This window comes from Vicugna pacos, chromosome 6 (assembly GCF_048564905.1).
Source record: "Vicugna pacos chromosome 6, VicPac4, whole genome shotgun sequence".
NCBI classification, from domain to species: domain Eukaryota; kingdom Metazoa; phylum Chordata; class Mammalia; order Artiodactyla; family Camelidae; genus Vicugna; species Vicugna pacos.
In genome coordinates this window covers 10,798,012-10,816,131 of record NC_132992.1, presented here as the reverse complement: position 1 = coordinate 10,816,131, position 18,120 = coordinate 10,798,012, and the positions used below count along the sequence as shown (strand labels likewise).

The 18,120-nt window shown below is 36.2% G+C and overlaps 1 protein-coding gene across 10 annotated transcripts in view; it reads left to right on the top strand.

Annotated features, from left to right (window-relative positions):
* Positions 1 to 18,120, top strand: part of TCF12 (transcription factor 12) — a 326,023-nt gene that overhangs the window by 304,047 nt on the left and 3,856 nt on the right. For 7 of the 10 annotated variants that reach the window (XM_072962351.1, XM_072962348.1, XM_072962349.1 and 4 more), the window contains 4 exons: positions 3,906 to 4,023; positions 5,083 to 5,245; positions 9,240 to 9,472; positions 16,629 to 16,782. In XM_072962351.1, coding sequence (XP_072818452.1) covers positions 3,906 to 4,023; positions 5,083 to 5,245; positions 9,240 to 9,472; positions 16,629 to 16,771 — 657 coding nt within the window. In that variant the 3' untranslated portion in view covers positions 16,772 to 16,782. The remainder of the gene's footprint in view (positions 1 to 3,905; positions 4,024 to 5,082; positions 5,246 to 9,239; positions 9,473 to 16,628; positions 16,783 to 18,120) is intronic. The other 3 variants (XM_072962350.1, XM_072962352.1, XM_031672743.2) reach the window with 1 other exon arrangement.

Sequence of the window (18,120 nt, the reverse complement as noted above, 5' to 3'; positions counted from 1 at the left end):
ATGAAAACTTGATGCACATCTTTAAAAGTTCCTTATTTATGATACAGGATAAAATTACAACCAGGAGGTCTTTTGATTTCTTTGTTATAAGTCCTGAGGAAATTTAACTCAGGCATTTCTTTTAATTATTATTATTATTATTATTATTATTATTATTATTATTATTATTATTATAATTATTATTATTTTGGTATTGCTTGGTTTTTTTGTTGTTTAAGCTGTGATTGGAGATGTGTCCCTTGCATGAGAAGAAATAATGTTCAGTTGTAGAATTGAAAGCTACTGTATATAATGATTTAAAATATCATGTCTGTTTTCTAAATCCTAAAGCAGTTAGAGAAACTGTATTTTTCTTAGTTCTGTTAGATTTAAGATTAAGTTATTACAGTTTGACAGGCAAATAGGGTAATATTTTATTCAAAATTAATGCTTTATCATTTATAAGAATAGATTGGGGATCCTTTTAGCCCTATAGTTTGACTGTATTTAATTTTATTAGTATGTTTATATACAGTAGAAATTTTCACTGTATATTTAGACTATATTTAATTTTATTAGTATAGGTTTGTATACAGCAGGGATTGTGTATGTAGGTTTCAAGAGAACTGACGTTTATTTTTAACTGAATTTTACTTTTTCTAATCAGTTTTTTCCTAAAATTTCCTGAAAATTTTTTGCCCTCATTAAGACCACATTATTGTGCTTTTGAGGAGTTTTGGAACTTTTTTTTTTTAATTTAAAATTGTTCAAATGGCATCTTTTAAGCTTGAAAACTATATAGCTTATAATATGGAAATGTCATCCAGAAGGAACCATAACAAGTGGAATTCTTCTAAGTTTTAGCATAAAGCCCCTCTTCAGGTAAAACAAAATATAGCACATACAGATCCTTTAATCAGTCTGTAGATTAATACTGATTAATTTAAATCATTAGTACTCAGTGAATAGTACAAATTGAACAGATTATTAGAATAGAATTCAGAATCAGAGAGGAGTTCTTACTGAGTACTTTTCAGTCTGTCCCTTAATTCACAAGACCTCTTATTCATCAACTAATTAGATTTAACATTTTTCCATTGTGGGTGTTAAAGCCATTGGCCAAATTAAATGAAAACAGTCCCTTTTTGGATGCTCCGACAAAAGCACGGCCCTTTCGTAGATTCAAAATGCAACATGATGTCATTTAATGGAATGGGCCTTTTATTCTGAAATGGAACTCTTCATAATAATTGAAATTTAGAACCTAACAGGCCTAGGGGTTTGCCTTCCCCTGCTACCCCCTCCCCCCCAGTTGAAGCAGCCTGTCAGCTGTATGCTAACGAGATGAACAATTAAACAAGGTCCTATCTGGCTGTCCCCACAGGCTCTGAGCTCAGACAAAGAACTGTTTATACACCTGTTGTGTGTGTGGACAGAGCCATTTGAATGGGTAGCTACAGATTAAAGGGAGGACATGGGAGCCAGGGTAAGCAAGGGTTAAAGAAAGCCCTAAGAACTGTAAAAGTCAGATTCTCCAAAAAATATATGAGGGCCATTTGCAAGGGGAATCAAGTTACAAAGAAAAAGTTCCTGCTAACTTCGTTAATATGAAAAACTCCAGACAAAGCTTTTTGCTGGTCTGAGGCTATTTTTAAAAGGTTTAGTTTTTTTCTTTTGGATGCCAGTGATGCAGGTTGGTGTGAGAAAATACTTGATTTGTAGTATTCCATAGAGACAAAAATATTCACTGTCATTTTATATCCCAAAACAAATTGAGCAACCTTTCTGATTTCCCTTCAGGGAAAAGCAAAATCCCTAAGATTTATTGTTTAGATAATGATCCATTGTCTGCCAAGCCTTTCATCAGATAGGAAATGGTAGAACATTTTTATTAGTTGAGATTCAGAAAATCAAAGAATTATTTACATTAGTGAAATAAAAAATTAGAATTTAGCAGATGTATCATCACTTATTAGTCAAGTGAGTGAAATTCTATGTTATTGATATTCAATGAAATTGTCCTACAGAGCTGTAAAATGAGTTCCACACATACAATAAATAGTAAATACACATATGTTTAAAACTTGTAAGGCTGTTTCTTTTTAAATTAGTTGGTATAATAACTCAAAATACTAGATAAGATCAAAATTAGCACATATTACCAAAGATCATAGGAGTTTTAAGTTCGCATTATAAATGCAAATACAGAAATCTTAACTTTTACTTAACCCTGCAGTGATTTCCTCAGCCAGTCAGTTATTCTAGTGATACATTATCTTTAAAATAGGCCTAGACTCCTGAAGTCCCAAAGAGTTTATAACTATATATTGTATTTATACTGTATCTATTTTTGTAAAATGAGATTTTTGAACTGACCTTCCCCTAAGGTCACTGAGTAGTTCATACGTAGCAAGAAAGCAACCTATGTGTTAAGAATAAACAGGACAGGATTCCCTAGAGACAGGATATCATGAACTATTTTAAAAATAATTTTCTCTCTTGAATATAGTTTTCACAATACATTTCTTCAGTAGTTGTTAGGTTTAGTTCTTCAGATTTTTCTCAAGTTTTTTTTTTTTTTTTAGGAGGAGCGTGGAGCAAGGGGGTGCAGAAGTGAAGGCTAAGGGAAGATTTCCAAAGTGGGAAGGGGACAGAAATCTGCTAGTTTCTGTGGTCCCTTTTCAGCTTAAAGATTTTATGATTCTAATGCATGAAATTGTGTGTTTTGAAAAAAAAAAGTATAGTCAGTGCTTGATCATCCAAGGGAGTAGTGATACAGCTAATCCTCAGGTAATTTAAAAATAAATATGGCATACATTAAATGAGTTTTTAAGAACTACATTAAAGATAAGAATAAAAGTAGAGGACAGGCATTTCTTAAGTGTGGTGAAAGACCATAACAGGTTCCAATCAGGTCTACTACCACATGGCCTGCATTGCCTAAAGTTTGCTTTGATTACTTTTGTTTTTGTCTCACAAGAAACCAACGGATAAACTTGCATAGGGGTATTTATTCCTCTTAGGGTAAAATCCATACAAAGTCATGAGAGATAAAAGCTACATTAATTACTAAAGAGGGATTCAAAGCATAATATCTTAACTGGGTTTGAAGGATTTGTTGAAACACTGTGGTTCTCATGTATAACTCCAGGCAATGCTACTTAATTAACAGCTTAATCTTCTAGTTGACACGTCCGCTACTGTTCTAATAAGAAGCTTCATTTGTAACCAGTTTTTCTAAAAGTACTGCAATAGCTAAAACGCTTGATAGTGTTTGTATGCCTTACCTTCCCAGTTTGGGTTAATTGTGACTTGTGTTAACTCTGATTAAAACAGAAAATATATGGCATTTTTTGTTCCCTGGCAATTTAGATCTTTTAAGTTATTTTATTTTTGTATTGCTTTTTCTGCTCCTTTAAAATTTTTGAGAAGAGGCGGTTAGAGGAAGAAGAAATAAGACACTATATGTATGTGTGTAAGGAGAGGATGTCAAAGTATAGGTAAATATTAGTACTTGGAACAAAGCAATATTTTGTTAAATGCAAATTCATGGGTACTTCAGTATATTTAGGTAGTATGTGAAATAGGTTTTCAGACTGACTGCTAGAGAATTATTAATAGAGCCTATAAGTTGTGGTGCTTTATGGCTTATAGAGTGCTTTATCTCATTTGCTTCTCACAGCATCCCTCTCTGGGATACAAAATTTGAAAGTTAGAATTTTTTAAAGTACTTAACCACTAGTGACAGTACCACTAACAAGTCTTCTAAAATCCCCAAACCAGAAAAGTGGCATCCAAAAAACAGTTGCTAAATTTTTTTTTCAGTTGCTAAATTTAAATGAGTGACATTGTTTTCACTATTAAACCCAGTGAAAGAATTTAAACAATTACTGCCCCTGAACTAACTTTTTTTTTTTTAACTTTAGGTCGGAACTCACCGAGAAGACTCTGTCAGTCTCAACGGCGGCAATCATTCAGTCCTGTCTAGTACGGTCACCGCTTCAAGCACAGACTTGAACCATAAAACGCAAGAAAATTATAGAGGTAACTGTATTGTTTGTCTTCAGCAGTAATGCAGACAGAGGTATCATTTGGAACACTATCACCTTTTTTTACAGACAGCTTGACATCTGTGAATCAAAAGTAGTCTTAGGTGGGAGAATTCCAAACAGCAGTTCTACTGCATGAATTTAAAGGGTAAATACTTAGGGTTCCAGCTGGCCATTTAGGTGGGGCAATTACAGATGTTTATTGATGGATGCAACCATGTGAGAGCTGTTGTTCAGTATTTACTGATCTTCCTTTTACTGGCCACTGCTTCTGTCGTCTCTTTTTCTTAGTCACTTTCCCTCATGACTGAGTCTTCTTGGTCCCTAGAGGCAGTGAGAAAGATACTTCTGAATATGTTTAAAGCTCTGAAGGATAGTAGCTGTTGCTCAGAAGATTAAAATTTAATTGGAGAAACAGATAATTCTGATAAAAAGCAAACTGTGGCAGTAACTTACAGTGAAAAAGAGTATGAAAATGAATATGTGTATGTTCATATGTGACTGAACCATTGTGCTGTACACCAGAAATTGACACAACACTGTAAACTGACTATACGTCAATAAAATATATATACACAAAAAAAGCAAACTGTGGTCATTGTTATAACAGACCTTATAAATAAGTATAAATGTATAGCTAATACTTTAATCACCAAAGTAAGTTTTCCTTTGATGTCTGTTTTACTGTGTTTGTCCCAGAAAATGTTAAAGCTTATTTTCTTTGCCTTGGCAGCATCTTAGAAGTTAGTTTCTAAAATGTGTCATGTTTCTCGTACCTTGTTTGGTTGTTAAATAGTGCCTGAAAGTGAACATTGGACTGACCACCAGAGTCAGGCTTGTTTTTTTAAACACAGATGCTTTAAAAAGCTTTTTTTCTAAGGTTTGTGGACATGCTCTTTCCAGCTCTGAATAGTATACTTTTTTTATATCGTTGGACTTCTGTCTTAGCTCCGTAACAGCAAGGATATTCACCATCTAGAAAGCATTTTACTGTCTTATTTGTAATTCACAAATGAATCTGGACATTTATTTTGTTTCTTTGACTCTTTGTTAGGTGGCTTGCAAAGTCAGTCTGGAACTGTTGTTCCAACAGAAATCAAGACTGAAAGCAAAGAGAAAGATGAAAACCTTCATGAACCTCCTTCATCAGATGACATGAAATCAGATGATGAATCCTCCCAAAAAGATATTAAGGTTTCGTCTAGAGGCAGAACAAGGTATTTGTTAGCATCCAGGTATTAAATTTCACTCATTTCCCATGGGTGAAAACACTTAGAAAATTGAAGGGTGTCATGCATTTATTGTCAGGTATGTTCTAGATACTGTGTTGTAACTTTTATGTCTGTTACCTTATTTAATCCTCACAGCATCCCTAAAAGGAAGGAGTATGAAGCTGACTCCAAGTTGATGTTTTCCATTATACCACAGTGTTTTAGGGTCTACATATAAAAAAAGAACTACATCACTTTCCTCAGTTCTTATGGTTTGTAAGACAACTAGAGAACAAAATAGCTAAAACAAGTTTAATTGTTTAATGTATACATTTAGATACATTTCATCAATAAATATTCAAATATATTATTTTGAAGCTAGGTATGTAGTTAAGACTCTTGTATGAATTAAACCAGGGGCTGGCAAACTATGGCCCATGGGCCAAATCTAGTCTCCTATTTTTATAAGTAAAGTTTTATTGGAACACCACCACACATCATTCATTTACATATTGACTGGCTGCTTTCACAACACAGTGGCAGATTTGAGTAATTGCAACAGAGATCAGATAGCCCACAAAACTGAAAATACTGTCTGGGCCTTTTTAGAAGTGTGCCAACTCCTGATTTAAACAATAATTTGAAAAGAGTATGGAAAAGGAAGTACTCTATGTGCTCTGATGTTGTAAGGGAAGATTTTCTAAAAATTGGATTTGATTTTATGTTGAAATATGGATATTGACACATAATACATTAGTTTCAAATGATTTACAGATTCTTCCCTCAGATTTTTCTTTTAGTTGTGCATTAAAATTGGTTGATTTGGTATATTTGTGGTATATCCCATTTCTTGGCATGTATCTACTTATCAATAATATACATATATCACATACAGATATTTATATTTAAAACATTGTTCTTTGTATTAAATTATGGCACAGGGTGGAAAAGGTATATATAGCTCAGTGGTAGAGCACATGCCTAGCAAGCACAAGGTCCTGGGTTCAATCCCCAATTACCTCCATTAAAAATAAGTAAATAAATGAAAACCTAATTATGTCCCTCCAAAAAATAAAAAAATAATAATAAAAAAATAGAAAAATAAATTATGGTGCAAAGGAAATTGCAGTGTGTATGGTAGATTAACTAAAAGTACCAGCATGGTCCTTTCTGTCATTCACATGCTTAAAAATTGTCCTTTTGCCTTTGACATTCTCACTATTTCCAACACTTTAACAATTCTCTTGGGAAAAATTAAACCTTAAGATCCTAATACTGCCATTTGAATATGCATTGTACTCAGCTGTACAAGGGCAGGAAGAAGTAAAACCTGGGTCAGGGAATCCAGAGACTGCTCCTTTAGGTATCTTAATTCTTTCATAGTTTCATTATTCAAATAGAATTTTAAGGGAAGTCATTTACATCTTTCCTCCTCATTCATCCTTTCATTGTTTAGATCAGCAGACTTTCTGTGTAAAGGATCAGATGGTAAATATTTTAGTCTTTGTGGGTCATACAGTCTGTCGCACCTGCTGAGCATTGCCATCGTAGCAGGAAAGCAGCCAAAGACAGTACGTAAACAGATGGGTGGGGCTCTTCCAATAAAATGTTATTGACAAAAACAGGTAGCCGACTCAAGGGCCACAGTTTACTGAGCTCTCTTATAGGTCGTCAGAAATTGAGAAAGTAGTACCATAGGTTATTAATACAAAATATTTAGTAGTTAATAACAGTAAGTTTAAAACATGGCCTTTGGACAAAATAAAACTAACCTGGGTTTGAATCATGGTTTCATCACATGGTTGCCAAGTGACCTTGGGAAATTATTAAAGTTCTGTGAGGTTTGGGTCCATCTTTAAAAGGAGACTTCCTATTTAGGATTCTTATGGGAATAAACTGAAAATTGTGCACATGAAGCCATTTGCACACTGTCTCACATGCAGTAAACATCAGGAACGGTACTATATTAACTTACGATGATGGTAATTTTAGGTCTGTGGTCTTGGTTTCCTTCCATGGAGCACTAACCTGGGTACTTGTCGTTACACTGGCACTAATTAGCTGTGTAATCCTAGGGAGGTTACTGATCTTGCAGTGGTTTTCAACCCTGCTGCAGACTCCTGAAAACATTTTAGACATACAGGTGCCCGGACTCCAGCCCAGGCTCCCTGTATCAGCATCTTTGGCAGTGGGACCTTTGAAAGCTGTATTTTTTTAAGAGCTCTTGAGGGTTCTAATGAGTGGCCACATTTGGGAACCTTTGGGCTAGATGATCTGAAAAGATTCCTTTGAAGTCAAAGAGCTAGTGATTATTATCAAAAGAATATTTTTATGTAATTCTTGACTATTAGCTAGTAAGAACCTACTGTGTACATATTCTTTATTAGAATACTCAAGGTATTAGAGGGGAGGTGAAACAAATACTTTGTGCACATTTTTTCAAGGCTCTGACTCTGCTCAGTGATAAATTTCTGAAATATAAATATTCTAAAATTTTTTCCAAAGCATTTGTCTCAGATATTTTTTTCTGATTACTTAGTCCATTTTCATTACAGAAATGTGGAAGATACAGAACAGCACACACAAAAATCACAAGAAACCTCACTACCCTGAATTAACCACTTGACTTTTCAAGGAATCCTTTTCCATAAATACAGTTTAAATTAGAAATAAACTGAATATAAGTTATCTAATATGAACTTTTTAAACTTAACAGTGTGTTTTTAACCTTTTCATCTATCCCTGAGTGTTTTCTGCAACATGGTTTTTTCGTTTGTTGTTTTGTTTTTAGGCAGCAGTACTGAGGTTTAATTCACATACGATAAAATATACCAATTTTAAGTATACAGTTTTTGTCCTTTGACAAATGTATATAGTCATATAACCACCACCACCACATAAATAATGCAGAAACAACATCCCAAAAAGTTTCCTCCTGCCCCTTTATAGTCCGTCCCCTTCTCCCATCCTCTGGCAATCATTAATTTGCTTTTTGTTACTATAGTTTTGTCTTTTCTAGAAGTTCTGTAAGTGAAATCATACAGCATGTAGTCTTGTGTGTGTAACATCTTTTACCTAGTATAATATGCAGCTTGATTTTTAGAGGCTACATAGTAGACCATTGTCTGGATGAACTGTGATTTACAACTCATTTCTTAATATTGGACTCCAGTTTGTTCTAACGTAAATAATTCTGTGATCAACTTCTTTTACCTAAATTTCATGAACATCTCTAATTATACCCTTTGGATGAATTTCTAAAGTTGGAATTGCTGATCAAGAGGTAATGAGCACTTTAAGGCTTTGGATTCACTTTGTCAGTTTCCCTTTCAAAAAAAATTGTTCTAGTTTACCCATGTTTTAAAATTATTACCACTGATGATAATATATCTCTGGAACAAAAAGTGGTCATTTTCTGAGATACTTCTCTCATTCTGTGTCTTAAACTTTTCTTCCTCCTGCTCACCAGGGGACTGCCAGAGTACATTTACGAACATGGGTTAAGCAAACTATAATACATTAGTATACTAAGATAGTACTTCTCAAGCCTTAATGTACGTATGAGTCAGCTGGGGATCTTGTTAAAGTACAGCTTCAGTAGATTTGCCGTAGAACCTGAGATTCTATGTTTATAACGGTAAAGTTTCTAACCAGTAATGCTGATGGCGCCAATCACATTTTGAAAAACAAGGTGCTAGAATATTAGGTAGTCATTCAAATTATGCTTATGAAGAGTTTCACTAGTGTGGAGAAGTCTTTATGCTGGAATACACAATGAAAAATGCATTTTAAAATATGTGTGGCATAATCTCAACTATATAATATATTTGCATTGAGGAAAGACTGGAAAGAAATATACGATCATAGTAAGTGTTAGCTATTGCTACCACTTGGTAAAATGTATTGGTCATTTTCATTTTTATACTTAATAATTCTGCACAATAAGCATATCTTACTTTATAGGGAACCTAACAGACATTGTTGTTACTTTGTCTTCCAGCAGTACTAATGAAGATGAGGATTTGAACCCAGAACAGAAGATAGAAAGGGAGAAGGAAAGGCGGATGGCTAACAATGCCAGAGAACGCTTGCGTGTGCGGGATATTAATGAGGCATTCAAAGAGCTTGGTCGAATGTGTCAGCTTCACTTAAAGAGTGAAAAACCCCAAACAAAACTCCTTATTCTTCACCAGGCTGTGGCAGTCATTCTTAGTCTAGAACAACAAGTCAGAGGTAAGTAGGACTGGCAGAGATCTGTAGCTGTTCTGTTTCCGGTGGGCAGACATTTCTGTGTCCATGCACTCTTCTGCTCGGGCAAGTTGTCTGTAAGTTCCCCTAGTACTTCTGCCACTGCATCATCTGGATCAAGTTTTCTCTGTAGTCCTCTCACCTCTGTCTCACTGTATTGGTCAATATCTGTGGGTTCAGTGCCTCCCACAGACCAGTAGAGGCTAACTCTTTGAAACAGTGCGGTGAACAGCCAGCCTCCGCCAGCTGCTCAGCGTTAGTGCTTTGTGCCTCTTGCTCTTGTTGACTCTGGTCTCCCACACTGTTGAATTTACCTGCCTAGACCTGTTTTCCTCCCAGTTCCTTCCATCTGCCCTACTTCTCTGTACTCAGTTTCTTGCTTACTTTACCCTGAAGCCCTGCTGCTTAATGCATGCCTGGCCATGGCCTCTCCTGGCTTTGCCTCCTGTGAATGTCCTTTATACCCATGTCGGTGAGGTGTCAGAGCTTCTTTGTTGATCCCTGATCAGGAATGCCATTAGCTTCATGGATAAATATGCGCTGGCATGCTTGTGTGTCCCCAAGGATGAAAGTGTGGTTTGTACTGGATTATCCACTGCTGACTCAGACAGCTCTCCCAACTGTTTTGTTTTTCAAGAAGTTTGATGGAATCTTAAAGAAATTTTGGGACTTTATTTTTTGACCACATGTTTATTGCATACCTCCTCTGTCCTAGCTAGCTATGTTCAAGACCCTGGGTTATCAATTAATACAAGCTTCCAGCCCTTGAGAGGTTCTATCACCAAGCTTGCTTTTTTGTATAAACCTGTGTATCTTCTTATCCAAAGTTGTGAATGCCTCATCCTAAGCCTTTTTACAAAGAACTTATAGATAATGGCCTTGAGTTCCAGACCCTACCTCTAACCTCTCTTTCTTAAGAGCAACTTTGTCTCCCTTATTTATTGGGTATTTATAGAATATTTAAGGAAAGTTGGAAAAGAAAAAAGAATAGGGGTGGACAGTTGCTTGACAACCACAAAAAGGACCCTCAGCACTGATTACAGAAAGAATACTCTTTCTAAGGAAACCAGAGTTAGAGAACTTGAACACATTTTCAGGAAAACATACGCTAGTAATTAATTCATTTATCCACTTCTCTTCAGTGTTTTTAATGAATAAGAATGATGACTAGATTATTTTGTGCCTAACCAACCTATCACTAAAACCAGATACTTGCTCCTATTATCTTAAGGCCCTTGAATGTCTGTAAAGGGTAAACGGTAACAAAACCTGATCTTCAAGAAGTTAAAGACTCCCTTGCAATACTTATAATGCTACTCATCTGTGGCAGGAGCAGTTGTTCCTTGAGCCTTTACTATCTCCTGTCACTTTACCAAATGTTTTTCTTCAGTGGTGTCTGACGCTCACTGTCTCTTCCTGAAGGCGGTGAGGCACCTGTGTTCAGTGGTCCAAGTAGTCATCTTTCTCTGCAGCCCAAAGTATTTTCTACTCTGACTCTACTCAGCCATTTATTGTCAAGACTGTTGCCTCCACCAGGCCTGTAAAAGTCTTACTGACTAGACAACAGTGATGCCAGAACTTACTCCTATATAGCACCTTTCCTTCCCTCAGTTTAGAGTTACAGTATACTCATTTGTGTTCTTAAAAATATTTTTTTAAGATCAGAGATGACTGCTCTCACATCTAGCCACCAAAATGAGAAATAACCTCTATATTTGAAAAAAAGTTGTAAACTCCACCATGCATGGGTGGGTCTTACCCATTCATTTGTAAGATTTGATCTTGTTGTGGTTCTATGTAAACACCTGGGATAGAAAAGTTCAGGCTGAGAGAAGATCTAACATTAGGCTTATCCAGCTGCATACTAACTTTCTGGTCAATACTTTTTCACACAATTCTGGGAAGCTCTATATAAAGAGCCATTGACTGATCAGAGTGAACAAAACTTAAATATACTGAACTATAACTTCAATAGGGACTGCCTTACTATTCATAAAAGCCTACCTTTCTCCCACCCTCAGACTCTGGGTTTCAAAGTCCAGAACCTTTATTTTATAGCTTAATGGAAAAGCCTTGGGATTCACGCAGGATTCCTTGAAAGGCATTCTGCTGTCTGTCTGACAGGGTTTAGAATACTTCATGTAGCCCATAACACCTGTGCCTTGGCTATCGCAGGACCTTCAGATTTTTATATAACTACTGTTCTTCCCTGCACTCTATCTCCAGCAGCTCTGAGTTATTCTGATAACCTGTTCACTTTTGAGAGCCTGTCCCTGCAGGGGACTAACCCAGCAGCTGCTGGGCCTGGCAGTTTCTATAAACACATACATTTTGTTTACATGACCTACTTTGGACATCCTCTGGCCTCTCTGGACTCCCCATTTAGTTTGGGATAGTGTTCCAAGACTGTATCTAGCTATCCACAACCTGTCATCGCTAGACAAGTGGTTATACCAGGAGGGCAGTCAGGCCTGGGTCTAGCAGTGCATCCTTGAGAATAACAGGAATTGCCTTCCCTTCCAAGCCTCAGATTTTGCCAGAGCACTTTTTGTACCTTGGTGCACCACAGATCAAATCCCATCTGGTTTCTATCATTGCCAATTTAAGCCTTTCCATTATCAAGACTATAATTTTACTAATCCTCAGCAGATTTCACGTAATACCTTCAAGTTTGTACTCTCTGCTTTACTAAAAATTAAATTAGTGGTCAAACACTTAAACTCCTTAAACTCTTTCACAGGTTCTCTCAATAAGCTCCCTTCTCTTCTGGTGATAATTTAGGGACTTGGAACTACTAGGATTTTTGTTTCCTGGTCTCTTAGTGGGTTTGAAGATGACTGAATGAGCTAGAACAGTGGTTCTCAAATCTGGCTGGTCCCAGAATCACCTGAGGCTTTTCCTTTTCCAAAACAAATTTCCAGACCCTACCCTTAGTAGATTTTAATTCAGTTGCAGTGAGATGGTCAGACATGGTAGTGTTAACATACATACTTATTGATAATACACTACTTCCTTTCTACATCTCCACTGAAAGGAATAAAAATGGCATCAACCCATAAGAACAATTGGGAAAGAAGACAGTAACAGATGTGAGAGCAAAAATGTATGTAAGAGCAAACGTGGAATAGTGGTAGCTGACTTATCTCGGCAGAAGAAATTAAGTGGAGCAGGAAGGAATACCAACAAGAAGCAGAACATTTTGCCTCATGGGGCCCCTAGCTCCTGAAAAAGGCACTGCTCTTTGGAGGTACTAATTATTGGGGAAGGGAGAATTCAGGCATCAGACCTCAAAAAAAAGATTCATTGAAGGTTTGCTATGGAAGGTTTGATCCGTTTCCTCTCTATTTCTTATTGCTTCTGCCCTCTCTTCCCTTCCACCATAGACAGGAGAATTATTTTCTGCAGAAAAAAATGAAATCAGAAAGGCTGCAAATCTGGAACACCAGGAAGAACAGAGAATGGGTGAAGCATGAGGCTGAACAATGGGACTCAACCCTGTGTCCTGCTTTGCTTCCCTAGTGCTGGCAGCAAAGTATACTACCCCTATCCTCAAGAAAACTGGGTAATTCTTTTCTAGAGAAACTAAATACTCTAAAGACCTCCAGGTTTAGAAATTCCTGAGCAATAACATCTCACTTTTGGATTACCATAGAGTAAAACCTACCAGTTGGTGTCTTTTAATATGAAAAGACAACCAAAGATTTAAGAAAAGCCACCATGAAAAAGGGACACTGAGATCAAATCAAACAAAATTGAAACTCAAAAGAAAACAGAAACATGCGAAAAGCATTAGGAAAAATCGATAAGATGGCTGATAAAGCTGAGAAAAATCTCATAGAAAGTAGAACGCAAAGAGATGAGAAGCAGGAAAGAAGAACTAATAAAGTTAGAGAAGATTCATCTAAAAGTCCAACATCTGACCAATAGGATTTGTAGAATAAAAGCAGAAAGGAGAGAAGAAGATTATTGTGGCAATAGTACAGGAAATTTACCAGTACTGAAGAATACATGTCTCAAGATTGGTAAAAATCTAATCTTGTGCTAAGAATGATGATTTTTAAAGTGACCTGAAGCAAAAATACATCATCGTGAGGGGGTGTATAGCTCAGTGGTAGAGCACGTGCTTAGCATGCGCAAGGTCCTGGGTTCAATTCTCAGTACCTCCATTAAAAAATAAATAAAAACTCAATTACAAACAAATCAAAAATAAAGTACATCATCATGATACTTAAGAGCATCAGGATTAAAAAGAATATCATAAAGCTTTTAGAGACAAAATTTAAGTAGCTCAGAGACAAAGGAACAAACAAGTCAAAATACCATCAGAATTCTGAATAAGCAGTACTGGATTCCAGGAGATACTGGAACAATACCTTCAAAAATCTGAGGATAAATCATTTTCAACCTAGTATTCTGTATTTAGCCAAGCCATTAACTAAAATGTGAAAGTAGAATAAAGATATTTTAGATATGCAGAGACTTTAAAATTTTACCTCCCATGTACACCAAATGAAAGTGTTTAGAACATATGCTTGGGCCAAATAAGGGCATAATCAACAAAGACAAAGTTCTGGGAAACAAAGGACACAAGAACAGCAAAAGAAAATCCCATAACAGGAACTACTAGGCCTAGAAAAGAATCAGTCCACATTGAAAACAGAAGGCTATTAGCTGCAGAAGAAAGGTTTCCAGAGGAAAAATATTGAATTAATAGATAATATGATAATGTGTTTGAGATTTTAGGAAGAAATGTTGAGAGGCATTTGTTAGATCTTTTAGACCATTGTGGGGGGAATGAAAAGTTAGCATTACTAACAAATGAAAGCAAGGCAACTATTAACTATAGGAAAAACAAATAGTCATATGAAAAAGGAAACCATCAATATGAAATTCTTGACTTGAAGGTGTGGCTACATAGATATAATTTTAGAAAGTAACTATTGAGTTAGCTAAAAATTGTGCCATCAACATGTTAAGAAGATGGTATTATAAGAGAGGCAAGTTCTCAGCCACATATCAGAGGTCAGTAGATATGTGGGAAAGATAATCACTTCTCATTCCTTGCAGGTAATGTCTGACTTCTTAACCTCTGTATCAGTCCTTCTTGGCTACTTAACATATTTGCCATGGGCTGCTCACACATACCAGGGAATATGAAGCAACAGCACTAGTTTTTGCTTTTTGGGGATCAAAGCTTACTTTACTTTTTTTAAATATGTTTTTATTGAAGTATACAATCAGTTTACAATGTCGTGTCAGTTTCTGGTGTACAGCACAATCCTTCAGTCACATAGGAACATACATACATTCTTTCTCATACTCTTCTTCACCATAGGTTATAAGATACTGAATATGGTTCCCTGTTCAAAGCTCACTTTACATTTCCGAGAACTTACTGTAGTATTCTCTTGGTTCTTCCAGTCCTGAGTATTGTCTCACTCACTGTAGGACTCTGTAAAATCTTGCCTAACTTGAGTTTTTGGTTCTGGTCCTTTCCAACTATTTTGATCATGCCTCCTAGATCCTAGTGTGACAGAGTCATAGTTAGCTAAGAGTAATGTTCCATTACAAGAGAAATATTTCAGTTAGAAAATACTCATATCTCACTTCCTCCTCTTTAGATTTTATGTATTAATGTATGCCCTCTTTTCAGTCTCTCTGGTCACTACATGAGACTGTTGCCTACACAGTGAAGGGGACATGACGCCTAATGAAAGACAAACTTCTCATATATTAGAGGTGCACAATTACTGGTTAAGAAAGCAGCTCCTAATATTTTTACATAATGATACTGATTTTTCCTGCTAGTTATCCTAATAAATTAAGTAAGAGTGTACCTCTCTTCCTTCATTGCCTCCCCAGAGTTGTATGGGCTTCATGTCTTTTCCTAAACACAGAGGCTTGGGGAATAAGGACTCTGAAATGCAGTGTAATCGTGTGTGAGTAATAGTCAGTAGAGGCGGCTGGGTTCACCAAAACAAAGTCTTCTGTCTACTTTTTTTAAACTCAGAAGTGAACTATAAATGTGTATTAAGATATATTCATTCAAGTGTTTCTACTTTCCCTGAAAGAGGAAATACATTTAAGGAAAAAAAAATGCTCAACTATGTTGCGTTCAGCTGGGCCATCATTTCAAGAAAATCTAACATGTAAAAAAATCATAACTTCTACAAAATATTATTTTCATTGCAAGCTAATTTTAAGTGACCTTTTTTATATTATAACCATTGGGGCTTTTTTAATCAGTTTATAAAAGTAAGTGTAACAACTTTTAACTTATACTTATGTTATAATCAGAAACAAAAAACTACACCAGGAGCTGTCATGGATTAAATATGTTGTACTTAAAACTCACTTAAAGAAATTATACTAGGAACCGCAGTTCCTGAGTAGATTTTGATCCAGTGGGTCTTCAGTTCAGTGGATTTTCTTTACCTTTATTTCATATGGTAATACCCCACACTTTAAACTCACATCAAAAGTTCCATTCAGTCTTCTCAGTCTTCTCTACTATCTTATATACAAAGCAGGAAAGGTTTTTATTACCTCTCAGTCACACCTCCAACTGTAGGAAGGACATCTCAGTCATCTCGTTCTACATATGTGTCAAAGGAGGGAAGCAGGATGGGCACCAGCTCCCTCTCTTCCTGAAGGAGTTGGCACATTTCCTATGGAGAGATGGCTGAGGGTATCTCTTACTATTTTCTGAACTGGTAACATTGTGGGTAAAGCACAGATGTCTCTCTGCAGGTACACAGAGAATGTCAGCATTCCCGACAGTTCAAGGTGCCATGTCTTAGCAGGACACTGAAGAGATTTGGTGAACTAGTAACAGGACTTGCCTAAATATTTCGATGAAGCAGTAAAAGAACTACTTTTAGATGCTGATTTAGATCAAGTCATATCCTCGAAGACTAAATCATAAGAAAACACAAAATGGTCAGGACGAAGTGTAAGTTTTAGGGTTCATTTAGCACATCATCGTTGCCTCTATGTGATGTTCAGAATGCGAATGAAGTTACCCAGAGACTGATAACCCCACAGAAAGGAAAAATAACAGCAATTTGTTCAGCTTAAGACCCAACAGTCTGTGATTCATGACTTGTGATTATAATGATAAAATTACTCTTCCCTATTTCAGAGAGGAACCTTAACCCCAAAGCAGCCTGCCTTAAGAGAAGGGAAGAAGAAAAAGTTTCTGCCGTATCGGCAGAGCCACCAACCACGCTGCCAGGAACCCATCCTGGGCTTAGTGAAACTACCAACCCTATGGGTCATATGTAAACATCAGCCAGGTGAGTATGGGTACAAAAAGAAAGTACCTGATTCATCTTAAACTGAGTTAGAACCTTTGAACAGAATTATCTGGTGGTATTGCTCATGGTCAAGATCACATGTAATTTGCAATCCCAGTGGTTTACCTTTCTGTTACATAATCATACTCAGAGAGCCAGTGTCATTTTATACAAATTACTGTTGCCTTCAGTGTGAGATAGTATCCTTTGATTTGTAAAGAATTTGGGGTTCTCCTGTACTGGATCATCATGTGTACTCTTGCACATGAATATAATTCTCACCCAAGAAGAAAACAGTGCCACTAGTGACTCATCTATCAAAAAATACTTTTGCTTCCACTCATGCTCCTCCTCCTTCTGCTCAGAAATACTTGGCTGTATCATCAACCACTTTTCTGTAACCGTCTGTCTCTTCTTTGTCATGGATCTTTATATACAAAAGAGTTACTGCTTGCTTCCATTTGGGTCACTAATGTAAGTTTGTAATATACATGTTCCTTCTCCTATTAAAGAATGTACAGGTGTTGTACATGATAGAACCAGAATGCCCTTCTTTCGGGAATTTTACTTGTTGAAACACTGTTCTTTTTACTTTCCTCTTCATGTACTAAACACAGTTTGCTTCTTTGTTATTTTTTTTAACAAAGTGAGAACAGCTCACTTTGAGGTTGTTGCCCAAGTGGTTAGATAATATGAATTGTCTTTTTCTTAACTATAGGTATTCACATTATCTGTAAGCTGTAAAACTAGTATTTAGGTGACAGAAAGTAATATAGACTAATACAATATCTGGGTGAGTAACAAAATAGAGCTGCAAGCATGGATTAGGAATAGAACTGGTGACTTCATTTTTATTATCTGCCTTCAGCATGTATAGTTCTTTTCTTAGTTTCATCAGCAGAGAAAAAGCAGCAAATAAAGGTAAATGGATGGAAGTTTTGGAGCAGGAAAAAGTATCATTTTGTCATCTTTGTGGCTGTCTCATTTTAAGCTGAAAGTTTGGAATTTGATAGGATATTATGTAAACTACAGACATCAATCAGTAACTCACTTTTTCCTGAAGAAATTGATTCCTGCCACCTCTTCATATTATCCTTCCTAGGATCAAGAAGACCAAAACTGAAGGTTTTATTTGGGGACGAAAGGAGGAGGTGTTGATGTAATTATTTAAGTGTCAATTCTAGTTCTAATACTAGCACACTGGAGAAAACTCTAAATCACCTCTCCCACAGCAGACAAAAAACCAGCAGTATAACAAACTGTATGTCAAAGGGACTTTAGGCAAGAAAGAGCTAGTTAAATTATAGGTCCTCTAAAACTCAAGCCATTGTTTCATAC